Source organism: Artibeus jamaicensis, unplaced genomic scaffold, assembly GCF_021234435.1.
Source record: "Artibeus jamaicensis isolate MK-2021 breed Jamaican fruit bat unplaced genomic scaffold, CSHL_Jam_final contig_384, whole genome shotgun sequence".
Taxonomy (NCBI): Eukaryota; Metazoa; Chordata; class Mammalia; order Chiroptera; family Phyllostomidae; genus Artibeus; species Artibeus jamaicensis.
The window spans coordinates 12,595,613-12,612,990 of record NW_026521810.1 but is presented as its reverse complement, the minus strand read 5'-3'; the positions used below and the strand labels follow the sequence as shown (position 1 = coordinate 12,612,990).

The 17,378-nt window shown below is 39.8% G+C and overlaps 1 protein-coding gene across 2 annotated transcripts; it reads left to right on the top strand.

Annotated features, from left to right (window-relative positions):
* The first annotated feature begins 821 nt into the window (after nt 1–821).
* Nucleotides 822–12,405, top strand: IL1A (interleukin 1 alpha). 2 transcript variants are annotated; one of them, XM_053664647.1, is made up of 8 exons: nt 843–869; nt 998–1,092; nt 3,426–3,534; nt 4,509–4,557; nt 5,377–5,599; nt 7,342–7,515; nt 8,569–8,690; nt 11,359–12,405. In XM_053664647.1, exons 3-8 carry the CDS (start codon nt 3,488–3,490, stop codon nt 11,554–11,556), a joined length of 813 nt encoding a protein of 270 aa, XP_053520622.1. In that variant the 5' UTR covers nt 843–869; nt 998–1,092; nt 3,426–3,487; the 3' UTR covers nt 11,557–12,405. The 2 variants fall into 2 exon arrangements, with proteins under 2 accessions (XP_037023896.1, XP_053520622.1); XM_037168001.2 differs by lacking the exon at nt 998–1,092 and having other exon boundaries at nt 822–869.
* The last annotated feature ends 4,973 nt before the right edge of the window (nt 12,406–17,378 follow it).

Here is a 17,378-nt window from a genome sequence, read left to right as displayed (position 1 = left end):
TAACAAAGTCTGATCAGTGTCCTACATGAGCCCCTTCCCCTTCCCCAACCTCTATTCTTAAATCTAGCCACTGGCCTCTGGCCAGGAATTGCCCATGCCTCCCTGAGTCTGCAGTTATCTTCACACACCTGGGCTTTATTCTGAAAAAGGACTGGACTGCTTTCTGGTGGAGGCTGGCACAGAGCCAGGGCTGAGAGTTCTCTCCTGCCGCTCTGTCACGGCTGTAGGAAAGTGGGTTGGTGGTATTCAGAGGAGTAAGAGAATGAAGAGTTTTGCAATTGAATATCACTTTTGTCTCCTCTATCCTGTCCTAACCAGCAGGTTGTCACCCCATACTCAGTGATTTATACCTTTTCAAACAAACCTCCCTCTTCAGAAAGGCCACCTCTCAGACGCCAGGGGCTGCCAAATATCCCATCAATTAATACTCAGCCATGGGGGACAATAAATAAAGTAAGCCAAAATACTAACCACAACTTCAAAGCTTGTCTCCATCTCTAGACACCTATAATTCTGATTTTAGGAGTTCTCCTTCCACTTCCACCATATATTTTTAGAAACTTGGCAAGTTTCCTGGTTTCTTTGTCCTTTTTCTAAGACTAAGTGTTTATAATTGTTAAGAGCAAAGAAATAGACATGTAAACCAAATCCAAAACTCCAGAAACCTCTGAAAATAAAGTATGAGGTCTATAAAACAAACATGAAAATACACGAAGCAGGACCTTTTTCTTGTAAATTCGCCATGACGTCACAATAGCCACGCCCACACCACAGAAGACAAAAGGCGAAGGAGGCCGACAGGCATTAAGTGACTTCATTAAGTCTCCCGGCTGAGAGGGAGTCACATTACTGGCACCTGAGTAGCAAAGGTATTGTCCTTACTACATCTCTGGCTTTTAAAATACTTTTTTGGTTTTCTTCCTTGACTGTTAACTCTCAAACTGTCTTCTCTGAAGCTAAAGTGTTTTCCTTCCTTTCTTGTCCTTTCCTGGTTCAGTGTATGAGTTAGAATCACAGACAGATTTCAGAAAATGATTCTTTCTCCTGGGAGGGAACTGAGGGACAGAGGAACCCGTCTCAAAGAAGGAAACGGTAGGTGCAGACAAGCCTTCTCTCAAAGGGAACTCTACTGCCAAAAACTACCTAGAGAAAACTGGAAGTTTCCAACTCTGTCTCTCTTACATCTGTGTAAGGCAAATACTTCATTCTTTTTAAAAATTTATGCAAAGGTTAATTTTAAGTATTATTTACCTTATTTTTTCAGAGGTGGTCTGGATTGTTTCACTTGTTTTTTAAATATATTTTATTGATTATTGATTGTGCTATTACAGTTTACCCATTCTTTTCCCCTTTATTGCCCTCTGTCTTGCAACGTCCCCTCCCACCAGCATTCCCATATTCTTAGTTCATGTCCATGGGTCGTGCATATAAGTTCTTTGGCTTCCCCATTTTCTATACTATTCTTAACCTACCCCTGTCTGTTTTGTGCCTACCATTTATGCTTCTTATTCCCTGTACCTTTTCCACCACTCTCCCCCCTCCCCCTTCCCACTGATAACCCTCCATGTGATCTCTATTTCTGTGATTCTGTTCTTATTCTAGTTGTTTGCTTAGTTGGTTTTTGTTTTTTAGGTTCAGTTGTTGATAGTTGTGAGTTTGTTGTCATTTTACTGTTCATAGTTTTGATCATCTTCTTCTTAGATAAGTCCCTTTAACATTTCATATAATAAGGACTTGGTGATGATGAACTCCTTTAATTTGACCTTATATGGGAAGCACTTTATCTGCCCTTCCATTCTAAATGATAGTTATGCTGGATAGAGTAATCTTGGTTGTAGGTCCTTGCTCTTCATGACTTCGAACACTTCTTTCCAACCCCTTCTTGCCTGCAAGGTTTCTGAGAAATCAGCCAATAGTCTTATGGGAACTCTTTTGTACGTAACTTTCTCCTTTTCTCTTGCTTCTTTCAAAATTCTCTCCCTATCTTTAATGTTGGGTGATGTAATTATGATATGCCTTGGTGTGTGCTTCCTTGGGTCCAACTTCTTTGGGTCTCTCTGAGCTTCCTGGACTTCCTAGAAGTCTATTTCCTTTGCCAGATTGGGGAAGTTCATTATTTTTTCAAGTAAGTTTTTTATTTCTTGCTCTTTCTCTTCTCCTTCAGGAACCCCTATGATTCCGTTGTTGGAATGTTTAAAGATGTCCAGGAAGTTCCTAAGCCTCTCCTCATTTTTTTGAATTCTTGTCTCTTCATTCTGTTCTGGTTGAATGTTTGTTTCTTCCTTCTGGTCCAAACCATTGATCTGAGTCCTGGTCTTCTTCCCTTCACTATTGGTTTCCTGTCTACTTTTCTTTATTTCACTTTGCATAACCTTCACTTCTTTATTTTGTGACCATACTGAACCATTTCTGTGGGTATCCTAATTACCAGTGTTTTGAACTTTGCATCTGATAGTTTGGCTATTTCTTCATCGCTTAGTTCTATTTTTGGAGCTTTGATCTGTTCTTTCATTTGGGCCATATTTCCTTGTCTCAGAAGGTCTATTACATTGTAAGAGGCCCTAGAGTATAGCCTCAGGTATTCACTAGGGTGGGGCAACCCACATCTCTGTGTCGTGACCCTGTATGTGGGTGAGAGGTCAGAGAGGGAACAATGCCACTTGCTGGTCACTTCCCTCACTACCCACAGCAAATTGGGCCCTTCAGGTGCTGATTCTTAGGTGGGTGGGCTTGTATATGTTCTATGACCATGTGGGTCTCTCCAACATACTCTCCTGTGAGGCTGGGAGTTTCTCTCACAGCTTCAACCTCCACAGGTTTTTCCAGTCAGAGATTTTGAGGCTTTATTTCCCTATACTGGGTTGTGTGGTCTCTCTCACTCCCCAGTTGTTCCTCCTGGTTTATCCACACACAAATGTGAGACTGCCCCCTCTTCCAGCCACCACTTCAATCCCCCCACTCCCCACCGGAGTCTGCCAGTTGCTGCCTTGCCATGACACCTCTCCGTCCCTCCCATCGGTCTGGATGAATGTTTCTTCTTTAACTCCTTGGTTGTCAGACTTCCATACAGTTTGACTTTCTGGCAGTCCTGGTTATTTCTTGCTTTTAAATTTGTTGTCTTTCTTTTGGTTGTGTGAGGAGGTGAAGTGCATCTGCCTACCCCTCCATCTTGGCCACAAGTTAAATACTTCATTCTTGTGGGTGTTTTTTTAAACTTATCCAAAGTTCACTGAGTGCCTACCCTGTGCATGAACATTGAGTTAGACACATAACAGAAACTAAGAGTCTAAAAGAAGTTTACAATCTAGTAGAGGAAACATGCAATGCAAATAATTCGAGGGAGTGAAAAGAAGAATGGGGAAAATGGGCTAGGTCATGCTGTAAGTTTCTCAAGAAATGGAAAGCAGAGATGGTTCTCCTTGCAGGCATCTGGTTCAGAGACTGGCTGTGCTGACAACCCCTGGTGTTCTCTGCTGAAGAAGTCAAGATGGCCAAGGTCCCTGACCTCTTTGAAGACCTAAAGAACTGTTACAGGTAAGAAATAGATTCTCTTGTGATTCGATGAGGGGATCAAGGCACATTAGAATCCAGGTAGGAGTTACAATGACAAGCATGGGGCCAGACTGGCAAGAAATGAAGAGCTGAGTCCTACTTTCAAAATCAGGGCAAATTTAGCAAAGACCCAAGGAATCTAAGCATCCAGCATGTTAAACTGAGATGGCATTGACAGGGAGACAGCTGTTATAGAAAAATTATTTTTAAGGCTTTCTTAGTCCTAGTGAATTTTAACATCTGCTCAGACACAGTCTCAGTTTGGGTTACATGTTCTGATACAGTAATGGGTTTTAAAGCACCATCAGAGAGAGAAACCATTCTCAGAAAATTTCTGATCTCAGTCTGGAATAAGAAAGGACTCCACAGCATTCTGAGCACATGAGTGCTCATTCACAGTCAAACCTCATCCAGACATCGGAGAAACATAAATGAATAAAAAGGGTAAATTTGTAGACCCTTTAAACACACATGGTGCTCCCATGTCCTGCGAATATGCTAACACACACTAGGCCATCCAAGTGTTGTCTGGGTGTGTTGCCAAGTATAAATGACTAAATGTATTGCCGTGAATACATGAAAACAATGTGTAACATGATCTATTTGCTTAAAATTAAAATGAGGCTCTTCAAAAGTACTTCTTTTCTCTCGAGGAGCTTAACACTTTTTTCTGAAATTTAATTACAACTCTTCAATTTGGTAGCCAAGCCCTGGCTAACAAATTGTTTTTGTTGATAAAACACAAGTAAAGTTCAAAGACTGCCCTGATGATTGCTAATTCCAAGTTAGTGAGGGACAAATCACTATGTATACATGTGAATATAGAAGTCCTTTTCCAAGATGATGACAGTAATGGCTATGTGTGTGTTTTACCCATAGCTAATGTGGTCATTAAAATATGTTGCCCAGTGAGTTTAGTGATATAACAGTTACATTCTTTTCATCTTGTTTTACAGTGAGAATGAAGAATATAGTTCTGAAAATGTCCAACTCTATCTGAATCAGGTAAGTAAATGACTGATTCTTACAGGACTGCTATTCTGATACAGTAATATTTTCTCCACCAGAAGAGAACAGCAATGGCTTGAGTTCTAGATGCTCTGTTGTACACTCATGAGATGTCCAGAGACATGTATTTCTTCATTATAAGTGAGGCAGACTGGCTCACTGCACTAAGAGTTGATGGCCTTCTTCATGAGTCCCAAGAACTGGAGTCTCTTGGCCAGGCTCCATCAGAATGTTAGTTATGCCACCCTGAGAGAGCCCCTTTGAGCCACATCACCAGAGGTCTGTCTCCTAAAGAGATATGTTGGATTCATCCTCTCTGACTTCAGCTCTGGAGGTTAGAGATAGCCCTGCAATGTAACAGCCAATGAAGTTGAGGGAGAGGAAGCAAGCCATTCACCAGCTGTGTGATTTGCTAGGGGACCACGCAAGTCCTGCCTTGTGAGTCTTTGGTAGTGGCTCTAAAAGCTATTCCCAGAGGACTATTTCTAAATTACTGGTGCCCTGTCTATTAAAAGACTAACTTCCTAAGGGAGAACTAACTAGAAAGCTACCACTCACTAAGATCTCACTTGTAAACCTGTTCCATTCCATCTCATTTTTGAGTCAGTCCATGGATGACAAAGATTGGCCAAGAGATCGCATCTTCTAGGGAACTTCTGAGGAAGTGAGGGAGAGTTAGAACAAACTGATGAGACACAGATTAGCCAAGACCATAATGGACATCCTATTCACTAGTCTGTTGAAAAACTTCTACTGAAAGGATTCACATTCTATGGCTGTGGTCCGCCTCTCAATTTCTACTTCTTTTCTTCCCAGAAATCCTTCTATGATGTAAGCTATGACCCACTTCCCAAGGACTACATGGATAAATTCATGTCTCTGAGCACCTCTGAGACCTCTAAAACATCCCAGCTCACCTTCAAGGAGAGTGTGGTGGTGGTGGCAGCCAGCGGGAAGGTTCTGAAGAAGAGACGGCTAAGTTTTAACCAGTTCATCACCAATGATGACCTGGAAGCCATCGCCAATGATCCAGAAGAAGGTAGGGGGATCAAGTACAATGATATCCTTGTGTTCCTTTTTTAAGCAAATAGGGACAATAGAGTATAAGGGCAAATAAAACCTAGGGTCAGGGTAACAAGGGCACAACCAGGCATTAGACTGGTATCCATAAGTAAGGAAACCAGCAGAGGCCTGAGTCTAAAATATGTGCTCACATGTTCATTTCCTGGCCATGCTGTGAAGGTCCTGAGACTTTCAGCCTTTTGACAGAAAGCAGTATATACTGATAGTGGGTAACAATTTACAAGCTATGTTTTGCCACATGCTAACTATGCCTCCTTGGCCAAGTTACTTAACCTTTCCATGCTCCAGTTTCCTCTACTGTAAAATGGAGATGATCAGAGCCCCTACTTGTTGCGAAGATTAAATGTGCTAATACTTGCAAGCTTCTGGACTAGAATGATGCCTGGCATGCAGCAAATGCCCAATAAATATCAGCTCTTGCTGTTGTTGTTCTGATTACTATTACTACTGATGCTACTACCTTTGTTAATACTGCCGACAATACTATGTTATTAATGGCTGCATTATCTGTAAACTTCGCAACCACCTTGCATTTCCACTTTACATATTAGGAAACTGAGCTCAGTGAAATAGTCACCTGCCCAATGTCACACAATGTTTAAATAGGAAAGCCTCACTATAAAAATTATTTTTCTCCCATGCCTCTACTCTACAACCCGCTCTGTGAAACATAAACTCAGTATTTTTAAGGTCACAGCTAAACACTAATGCATGTTCACCTAGAAAATTAAAAGATACAAGAGAACGTAAGAAAGAAAATAAAAAGCCTGGCTGGTGTAGTTCAGTGGATTGAGCACGGGCCCACAAACCAAACAACAGCGGTTCAATTCCCAGTCAGGGCACATGCCTGGGTTGCAGGCCAGTTCCCAGCAGGGGATGCACAACAGGCAACCACACATTGATATTTCTCTCCCTCTCTCCTTCCCTTCCCCTCTAAAGATAAATAAATAAAATCTTTTTTAAAAATTTTAAAAGGAAAAGAAAAATACTCATATTGCCACTAAGAGTTTACCACTGCCAGCACTATGATATGTACCTTAAAGTTGTTTCTATGTTACTTACACACATATGAACATATTAGGATTCTACTATATACAACTTTATATCTGGATTTTTTTCATTTAGCAATATATCTAGGGCATTCTGGAATGCCAATTTTTCACCATTATAAGTAATGCAAAAATGAACATCCATATCCATAAACCTTCATTTTGATCACCATTGACTTCCTAGAATACACTCCTAGAAGTAGAGTTAGGCAGAGCCATGGAAATTCAGGAAGCTATTGATTTACATCACTGTTCAGAGGCATGACAGACATTTAGACCTGCTCCCTCAGTAAAGTACATAATTCTTAATGTATTTATTTCTTTTCTCAGATTGCATTCATTTGAAAGTGTAAGTAGGGAATAGTAGGAATCTTTCTGGTTACTTAGAAACAACCAAAAATGAGAAATTTATACGACTAATCTCTTTTCTATAAAAATACTGAGGCCTCAAAGTTTAAAAAAAATAAGTTACCACAGTAATGACCCAAGAGCCCACTCTGCTACTGTTTGGTGATTCCACTTCTGTTTCCTCACCTGAATTGGAGTATTCTTAATCCCTTCCATAGCCAGTTTCTGTGCTTGTATTAGATCAGACATGTCATGTGTTGGCATCCAGATAATTAACTTCAGCTTGTGCTAATGGTTGTAGAAATCATCCGGCCCAAGTCAGCAACTAACAGCTCCCAGAGCAACATGAAGTACACCTTCAGTAGGGTCATCAAACACCGATGTACCCTGAATGACACCCTCCATCAAAGTATCACTCTAGACACATCGGGCAAATATCTCATGGCCACTGCATTAAATAATCTGGACCAAGAAGGTAAATGGACAACTCCTCTTATTTCTGTATTATTTTCAAGTGTTCTGCTTTCAAAATATATACCTCTCTACATTCCTGGCTTTGCACAATTCTTCTAAAACAGAAGGATACATATCACCTTGCTAAAAATCCCAGGCAAGGACAGGAGCCTCAGCTAAACCTGACAACCCAAGAGAAATGTCCTGTCAATGAGCAACTAAGATCAGCGTGAAGCTTTCCGATATAGTTTCTCCTTTGGTTCTCTCAGTTTTATCCTCTATTTTAAATACGAAGAAGCTGAGACTCAAAAATGTTAAATGGCTCACCCCAATTTACCCAGAATCAATGAGGAGCCATAACGCTTCTCTAGAAAGCTTGCCAATCACACTTAAAAATAACACCAAACTAAAAAGAATCATTATCACAATTATATAACAATTATATATATGTAATTATATATTTATATGTGTATATATGTAATATATAATGTATACTTTAATATATTTTACATATGTGTGTGCATATGTATGTGTATATATATATATAGAGAGAGAGAGTCAAGTTTTCTCTAGGTAATTTTGTTGCAAATATCTTTGTATTCCTATTAGGTTATTTCTTTAGAACATATTTCAAAAGTGAGACTCCTGGGTTACTAAGCATATATCATTTGACAGCTCTGATTAAGCATAGTTCTCTAAGGAAAACTAAACTTACTTGTTGCTGTCACTACCAACATAGGTGTCAGCTTTCCTAAACTCCTCCATTTTAGGTCATTATGAACTCATGACTTCACATATTTCATGGTCTCATCCCACTAACATAATTCAAGAGATTTAACACTCAACCCCATAAGCATTCATTCAACATAGAAAATTCTAAAGACATTAATCAAGTATCTGCCTGCCTAATGAATGTGTCAGACATTGCAAAGGACACAAAGATGTGCCAAATTCCATCTCCAGTGCTTCTACTATAGCCAGAGACCTGACTCACACACACAGGATGTCTACATAAACACTTCATTTTATACAAACACAATGGATTTACTTTCCTTTTGGCTTTTCTCTTCCCCAGTGAAATTTGACATGGGTGCTTATAAGTCAAATGAAGAAACAAAATTTCCTGTGACCCTAAGAATCTCAGAAACACAGCTGTTTGTGAGCGCCCAAAGTGAAGATGTTCCTGTATTACTAAAGGTCAGTTGTCCTCAGACTCTAACTTATCTTTATTGCATCCCATACATTTGTCAGTGACCCCACTAGACAGACACCCCTAGCAGTGTGCATAGTCCTCTTCTCTTCCTACCACAGTCCCCACCTGCTCACCTGCCCCCATTCTGCTTCTCATTCAACCCCAGAGGCAATTCTAGGCAGGATCTGTGAGAGAGTAAAATGGAGGTGCAAGAGTATATGAAAAAGGTAAATTGCCTTCTTGCTTCTTTTACCTTTCCCTGCCTGCTCCTGTTCCCCTTCCATCCCAGGGCATCCATCTATTCCATCCATCTTTGATCCTTAATGACACCTACCCATTGACCTACGTGATAGTAAGAATTAGGACAATGGACTTGTCTCTGAGAAACTCAAACAAACACTTTAGATCAGAGAGAATTAATCATGTGCCAAAAAGCACAAAGCAAAAAGCTGGAGCCAAGACTCAAACCCTGGCCTTCTGACCCTAGAGCCTCTTTCTCCATTTGCACCAGCATTATCCCTCATCCAGCTCCATCTTCACTACCACCATCCCCCACAAATATGCGGACACACACACATCCACTGTGTCTTAAATGTTTTCTCCACTGATAAGTAGGTGACTCTTATTCAGTAGATTGTATAATCCAACCCCCGCCCCCACTAGGGTTTATGTGGTGCATGTGTCTCTACCTGGATCAAGTGAAAGGAAAGTGCTGTCTGCAGAGTAGGGCAGTCGCTTCATTCATGGATTCATTCAGTAAGTGTTATTTACTGAGAGCCTTCTGTCTGGCAAGCACAGTGCAATAGCTGTGTAGATAGTGGTGCGCCAAAGTCCCTAGCCTTATAGAACTTAGTCTTCTGGGGGACATGGACAATAGACAAGCCTAACAGCCAGCCCAATTTGCAGGATGCTGCAGAGCAAGTGAATAGGATGCTGAGATAGAGAAAAGCTGGGAGGTGTTGTTTAGATAGAGGAGATGAGAGTTATTGATGGGAGGGAGGGAGCCTGCCATCACACAAGGGGTTGGGTGGGGATAGGGTATTCTAAACAGAGGAGTTTGGCTGCTCCCAGGCTGTAGATTCTTAAGAGCTTATAAACCAGCTTCAAAGATCAGGACACTCTAGAAGCTGGGTGCTATGGGGAGAAGGGAGGATAGGCTGAGGCTAGTGTTGGTAGAGCCCTGCATTTGGATTTCATCTGAGGTACAATTTTTTAAAAGCCATTAAAAGTGGTTCACTTATATTTTCTAAAATGGAGAGTGAATCAGGAGGAAGGCAGTAGAGGAAGCAGAAGCCCAGGAGGGAGGGGATGACAGCAGTCACAGTGTGGAAAGTGCTGAGACAGGTAGAATGCAGTAGGCAGAATCTCAGTGCGCTTTGTTTTAGATTTTATTTTATTTCTAGAGAGAGGGGAAGAGAAGGACAAATAGAGGGAGAGAAACATCAAAGTGCCGCTGCCTCTCGAGTGTCCCCAACCAGGCACCTGGCCCGTAACCCAGGCATGTGCCCCACCCAGGAATCAAACCAGTGACCCTTTGATTCTCAGGCCCATGCTCAATCCACTGAGCCACACCAGCCAGGGCAGATAGTTTTGAAGATAGAGCCAAAAAGAGCATGAGGAAAAACTCCTCATGAGGAGATAAGAAAACTCCTGATGAGATAAGAAAAATTAGGAGAGGAATAGATTTAGGAAATAAAATTCTTACTGAGATTGAAAATCCCAAATAAATCTCAAAAGGATATTTAGTTGCTTTAGACTAAAAAGAGTAAAAAAGAAGCCTTTTGAGTTGGATTTTGAATTTTACTTTTCCATGGACGTATTGTTAGATTCTATATATAACCACAGGGAGAGTAGAGTCTAAAGAGGTCACAATTGTCACCCTGGCTTATGTGGCTCAATGGATTGAGTGTCAGCCTGTGAATCAAAGGGTCACAGGTTCAATTCTCAGTCAGGTCACATGCCTGGGTTGCAAGTCAGGGTACCCAGTTGAGGGAACAGAAGAGGCAACCACACATTGAAGTTTCTCTCCTTCTCTTTCTCCCTCCCTTCCCCTCTTTCTAAAAAAAAAAAAAATCTGGTAAAAAAAAAAAAGGAGAGAGAGATCATAATTGTCAACAATTGTTTTGAAAGGATTCAGCTGCCAATATACCTGGGAAGTGAGGTGTGTGTGTGTGTGTGCGTGTGTGTGTGTTGGTTTTTTTTTTTAACTTTCAGTCATTGACTTAATATGGACATAAACATCTCTAAATTACAAATTACTCTCCAGAGGTATGATTTGTACACTTACAGGTCAAAATATTTAGAGATCTTAGAATAACTAATACTAGAGTTTTATGCAAAATACCCTATGCCTGTGTTGGAGGCAGGACAAGAATGAAGTTTGACCCCATTGGCCAGGATACAGGGAGGCACTGGAGTCATTGGCAGTCTTCATAACTAATTTGGATTTCTCTCCAGTTAACTAAGGAAATCAACTATTAAAAAATGGGGCCATACATCTAATAAGCATGTAATAAATGCTTTCTGAATGAACAAATGAATGAAAACTTACATCGCATCAGAGTCATAATCCTGAAGTGCTATGTTTCTCACAAAGGCTGCATGACAAGGGACTGAACTTCAGTTCTTGTTCTAGTATCTTATTCTCTAACACCTCTGTTCTCCTTATCCTAGGAGATGCCTGAGACGCCCAAAACCATCAGAGATGAGACCAGCCTCCTCTTCTTCTGGGAACATCATGGCACTAAGAACTACTTTGAGTCAGTTGCCTATCCAAAGTTGTTTATTGCCACAAAGCAAGATGGCCCGGTGCACATGGCAAGTGGGCAACCCTCTATCATTGACTTTCAGATACTGGAAAACCAGCTTTGACTCTGGAGTCTGCTTACTTGTGAAATGTTGACAGTCCGTATGTACCATGTACATGAAGAAGTCAAATCCTTTACTCTTAGTCACTCATTGAGCATGTGCTGAGTCTTTGTAATTCTAAATGAATGTTTGCTCTCTTTGTAAGAGAGGGAGTAGGTCTAGTGAACCAACACTAAATATAATGTCACTTGTTATTTAAGGAACACCCTACACTATGCAAACTACCAATCATTTTAATTACTCTTAATAACAATTTTGGGAGCACCAGGGCTCCTGACTATTAAAAAAAACTCTACCTGTATTACATGTGGGCTAACTAAGGCATAAGAAAACCAAGAAATCCTCACAATGGCAATTGGAATGAGAAGCAATAGACCCAGGATTTCATTCCAACTGTTTTGCCTTGTGCCTTTAAGTTGCTGATTAACCCTTAATCGAATACTGTCAGTTTCTGGGAATTCAATTTGGTCATCTTCAAAATGGAGGGAATGACACCTAAGTCCTTTCTGCCTCAGCAGTATTTTGTGACACTCATTTCAGTAGAACACTTCATGAAGCTGAGCCTCAAGAACAAGGCAAAGCATGGAATGCTATTTTAAGTTATTGTTTTTGTTTATAAGTATAATTTAAGGTAATTATAACATATGAGTATATTTATGGCAATCCTTTGCCACCTTTGCATGTGACCAGGTATCCTCAGCAGCACACAGTGTTTTCCAGGATGAGTGAATTCCATGTAGTTACATTAAGGCACTTTGGTCCGAGCTGTGCTTTTTCCATTACCATGTGGCTCTGTGTTCTAATGTCTGGGATCCCTGTAATTATAATAATAAATTTACATTATTTGCTTTGTTTGTTTGAACTGATTATTGGCCCAAATCTTTCCCTCCTCTGTCTTTAAACTTGTCTTGTCACTCATGTGCCATTAGAGTCCACCTTATCAAATCCTGCTAGCTAAAATGGAATGAACTTCGCTTTGGCAACTGTGGAACCAATGTTATCTAAACTTTCTTTCCTGGAACATAAGCAATGTTCCTTCTGGGTTCTAAAAGTTGAGATCGAACCATAGTGTTACATCACTGTCAACAACGAAGACTGACTGATACATTATCCATCACAACTGAATAAACATCACAAAAAAGTAAATCTGACACATAATTACTTATTGTCTTAATCATTATTTTACTGCATGGTAACTAGGAGCAATGATAAAAGTTCACATAAAAAATAACTGTAGTATTATTTTACAAAACCAAACCAAGGTTTTATGAATTTTCTCTCCCTTTTATAAGCTAGCCAGTGGATAAATGGCAATAAGAATGATAATATCCCAGGGGGAAGGGTGGAGGGATTTGGGGGAACAAATGTGAGGGATGCAGACGAGGGCTGGGGGGTGGGGGGGAGGTGGGGAGCGCGGTACCGGGGGGTGGAGCTTGGATGGGAGAAATAGACAAAAAACTGTACTTAAAAAATAACTAAATAAAAAAATGAGAAAAAAAAAGAATGATAATATCCTCAGTAGCTCATGTTATGCTCTTACAACACATGCGTAAATGTGTACTATCCACCTAAATTCACACATACACAGCCACGTTAGTAAGGAATCAATGCATTTAGAAGGCATGGATACAAGACATGTTGAGCTGAAAAAAGTTAAAATCAAGGTAATGAAATTAGATGTGGAAAATAATGGAAAAGAAGTAATCTTAGATGACACTCAGTTTCCTGGTACTGGAGAATGGGTGAGTGATTCTGTCAATCAGTACTTTTGGCAGAAATAGGAAGTTCTTCTCACTACCAGGATGCTGTATGAGGAGTACCATTTTAGACATGTATTTGAAGTCTATTTCCTTGCAGGATGCCCAAGTACACATGTAGAATGAGCAGATGATAATGTATCTGCCCAACTCAAGAGAATTTAGAAATAGATATAGATTTGGAAGACAGCAGGTATATAGTAGGTAAAATCCTGAAAGTGACATCAGAGAAAGAGGAGAAGAGAAGCATATGGTGAACGCTGTTTCTCCATGCAATTGTCATCTCCCCTGCCTGAATGGTAAGAAGCTCACCGTGATGGGGTTGAGCAGTGCAGGCACTGAACTTTCTGGAGTCTATTTCTTTTATGATGGTCTTTATACATCTTTCCAAAATGATGAGGGGAAAGCCAAATCTCCACGTTTTAAAATATATTTTATTGATTATGCTATTACAGTTGTCCCATTTTTCCCCTTTTATGCCCCTTCGCCCTGCATACCTCTCCCACCTGCCTTCCTCCTTCCCCATTTAGTACATGTCCATGGCTCATACACATAAGTTCTTTGTCTTCTCCATTCCTATACTACTCTTAACTTACCCCTGTCTATTTTGTACCTACCATTTATGCTGCTTATTTCCTCTACCTTTCCCCCCATTCTCCACCTCCCCTGCCCATTCCCCGCTGTTAAATCCCCAAGTGAGAGTCTCCATTTCTGTGATGCTGTTTCTGTTCTAGTTGTTGGCTTAGTCTGGTTTTGTTTTTTTGGATTCAGTTGTTGATAGTTATGAGTTTGTTGTCATTTTACTGTTCATAGTTTTGATCATCTTGTATTTCTTAGATAAGTCCCTTTAATACTTCATATAATAAGGGCTTGGTGATGATGAACTCCTTTAACTTTACCTTATCTGGGAAGCACTTTATCTGCCCTTCCATTCTAAATGATAGCTTTGCTGGATAGAGTAATCTTTGCTATAGGTCCTTGCCTTTCATGACTTCAAACACTTCTATCCAGCCCCTTCTTGCCTATAAGAGTTCTTTTGAGAAATCAGCTGATAGTCTAATGGGAACTCCTTTGTAGGTAACTGTCTTCTTTCCTCTTGCTGTTTTTAGAATTCTCTCCTTATTTTTAATGTTGGATGATGTAATTATGATGTGCCTTGGTGTGTGCTTCCTTGGGTTCAACTTGTTTGGGACTCTGAACTTCCTGGACTTCCTGGAAGTCTATTTCCTTGGCCAGATTGGGGAAGTTTTTCTTCATTATTTGTTCAAATAAGTTTTCAATTTCTTGCTCTTCCTTTTCTCTTCTGGCACTCCTATGATTTGGATGTTGCATAATTTAAAGTTCTCCTGGAGGTTCCTAAGTCCCTCCTCAATTTTTTGAATTCTTGTTTCTTCATTCTGTTCTGGTTGAATGTTTATTTCTTCCTTTTGTTTTAAATTGATGATTTGAGTGCCAGCTTCCTTCCCTTCACAGTTGGTTACCTGTACATTTTCCTTTATTTCACTTTTCATAGCCTTCACTTTTTCCTGTATTTTGTAACCATACTCAAACATATCTGTGGGCACCTTGATTACCAGTGTTTTGAACTGTGCATCTTGTAGGCTGGTTATCTCTTCATCACTTAGCTGTATTTTTTTCTGGAGCTTTGATCTGTTCTTTCATTCTGGCCTTTTTTTTTTTTCTCTCAGTGTACCTGTTACTAGTCAGGGGTGGAGCCTTAGGTATTTGTCAGGTCAGGACAACCTACATGGCTGTGTTGCAGTGCTTTATGTGGGGAAGTCCAAGAGGGAACAATTCTGTTTATTCAGCTCTCTGTTGTTTTTCATTCACTTCTGCTGCTACCCAAAAGCAAATTGGGCCCTTCTGGTGCTGATTCCCTGGGGAGTGGGGGTTTGTGTACATTCTAGGACCCTGTGGGTCTCTCCAACAAACTTTCCTGTGAGGCTGGGAGTTTCTTCTGTTACCTCAACCCTCACAGGTTTTTCCAGTCAGATATTTTGAGGCTTTATTTCCCCACACTGGAACCCTTCATTGCATGGTCTGTCTCGCTCCCCAGTTGTTCTTTCCAGCTTATCCACATGCAAATGTGGGACTGCCAGGTCTGCCAGCCACCACCTCACCCACCCCAGTCCTCCAGGCATCACCTTCTGCCAGTCCTCTCCATCCTGGCTGCACATCTCCACCCCTCCTACTGGTCTGGATGAATGTTTCTTCTTTAACTCCTTGGCTGTCAGACTTTCCATAGAGTTCAATTTTCTAGCAGTTCTGGTTATTTTTTGTTTTTAATTGTTGTCTTTTTTTGTTTGTTTGTACAAGGAGGCAAAATGTATCTAACTATGCCTTCATCATGGTTGGGAGTCCAAATCTGTATGGTGGTGTTATAACCACATACTTTTGTCAAAATTGTCCTCTTGAGTCATGACCAATGTTCCCAATATTTTTCATAAAATTTATTGTCCAGAATTATATATAGTACTCAAAATATGGTCAGACCAGCAGGACCCAAAGTGGAATCTTGTTCTTTCTATATTAGACACCATGCTTTTGTTAGAAAGTGACATTAGCTTTTTGAAAGCAAGTGACATTATTGATTCATATAGTGTTTGAAGGCAATTAAAACCTAGGCTAATTCTCAAACTATGTTCAAGCTTTAAATATATCTGTATTAAATTTAACCTTAATTTGGTCTCAGATCTAGATTGTTCAAGATTCTGATTTTTTATATATTGACTTTTCCTCTCAGCTTTGTGGCATCTGTAATTTGGTGGTCATGTTTTTTTTATTTTCTTCACCATATATTGTTGGGTATAAAGAATAGGTTACAAACATTTTACAGTGTGACACTGTTTTTATTTAAAGTACCTACAATCACCCTGACCCATGTGGCTCAGTTGATTAGGTATCATCCTGCAAGGCAAAAGGTCACTGGTTCAGTTCCCAGTCCAGGTACATGCCAGACTGGGGTGCCTACGAGAGGCAACCAACTGATGTTCCTCTCTGATGTCAATGTTTCTCTCCCTCTCTTTTTCCCTCCCTTCCCCTCTCTCTAAAAATGAATAAATAAAATCTTTAAAAACTGATAGAATACTTACAATTTAAATTTAAATGGTTATAGAAAGGTACACATCAAAATGTTAAAAATCCTTCCCTCTGAGAGATTGAGTGGTTTATAAGGGTTTTTGTTATGTTATTTTTTTCTGAATTTTTAAATGATTATAGACTTGCCGAACAGAATAACAATTTACAGTAAAAGTTTTTATGAGTTTGACTTTTATTTAGATTCCACATATAAGTGATGCCATGCAGCATTTATCTTTCTCTGTCTGACTTATTTCACTTAATATAATGTCTTCAAGGTCCATCCATGTTTTCACAAACATCAGGATATCTTTCTTTCCCATAGCTGAATAATATTCCATTGCATATACATATTTTATAATAATTTTTTTATTTATCCATTCATCCACTGAACACAGGTTGTTTTCATAGCCTGACTATTGTAAGTAATGCTACAATAAACGTGAGCATGCAGGTATCTATTTAATACCTCCATGCTCATGGTATTGAATATACATCAAGAGCTTTTTGATATATACCTAGAAATGTAAATCCTGGATTATACAGGAGTTCTATTGTTAATTTTTTTAGGAATCTCCATGCTGTTTTCCATAGTGGCCACACCAATTTACATTTCCACCAACAATGCATAAGTGTTTCCTTTTCTCCACATGCTCACCAACCCTCGTTTCCTCTTGTCTTTTTTATGACAGCCATTCTAAGATGTGTGAGGTGCTATCTCACTGTGGTTTTGATTTGCATTTTTCTGATGATTAGTAATGTCAAGCATCTTTTCATATATCAGTTGGCCATATGTATGGCCTTTTAAAAAATGTCTATTCAGATCCTTGGCTTTTTTTTTAATTGAGCTATTTGGATTTTTTTACTATTGAGATGTGTGAGTTCTCTATATATTTTGGATATCAACTCTTTATCAGGTAGATGGTTTGAAAAGATTTTCTTTCATTCCATTTGTTGCCTTTTCATTTTGTTAATGGTTTCTTTAGCTGT

What these genes read in the sequence shown, in the direction of transcription:
- IL1A (XM_037168001.2), top strand. Translation starts at nt 3,488, where the DNA reads ATGGCCAAGGTCCCTGACCTCTTTGAAGACCTAAAGAACTGTTACAG. An exon ending in TCCAACTCTATCTGAATCAG is followed by an intron (nt 4,558 to 5,376) that starts GTAAGTAAATGA and finishes TTTTCTTCCCAG; the next exon opens with AAATCCTTCTATGATGTAAG. An exon ending in CGCCAATGATCCAGAAGAAG is followed by an intron (nt 5,600 to 7,341) that starts GTAGGGGGATCA and finishes TAATGGTTGTAG; the next exon opens with AAATCATCCGGCCCAAGTCA.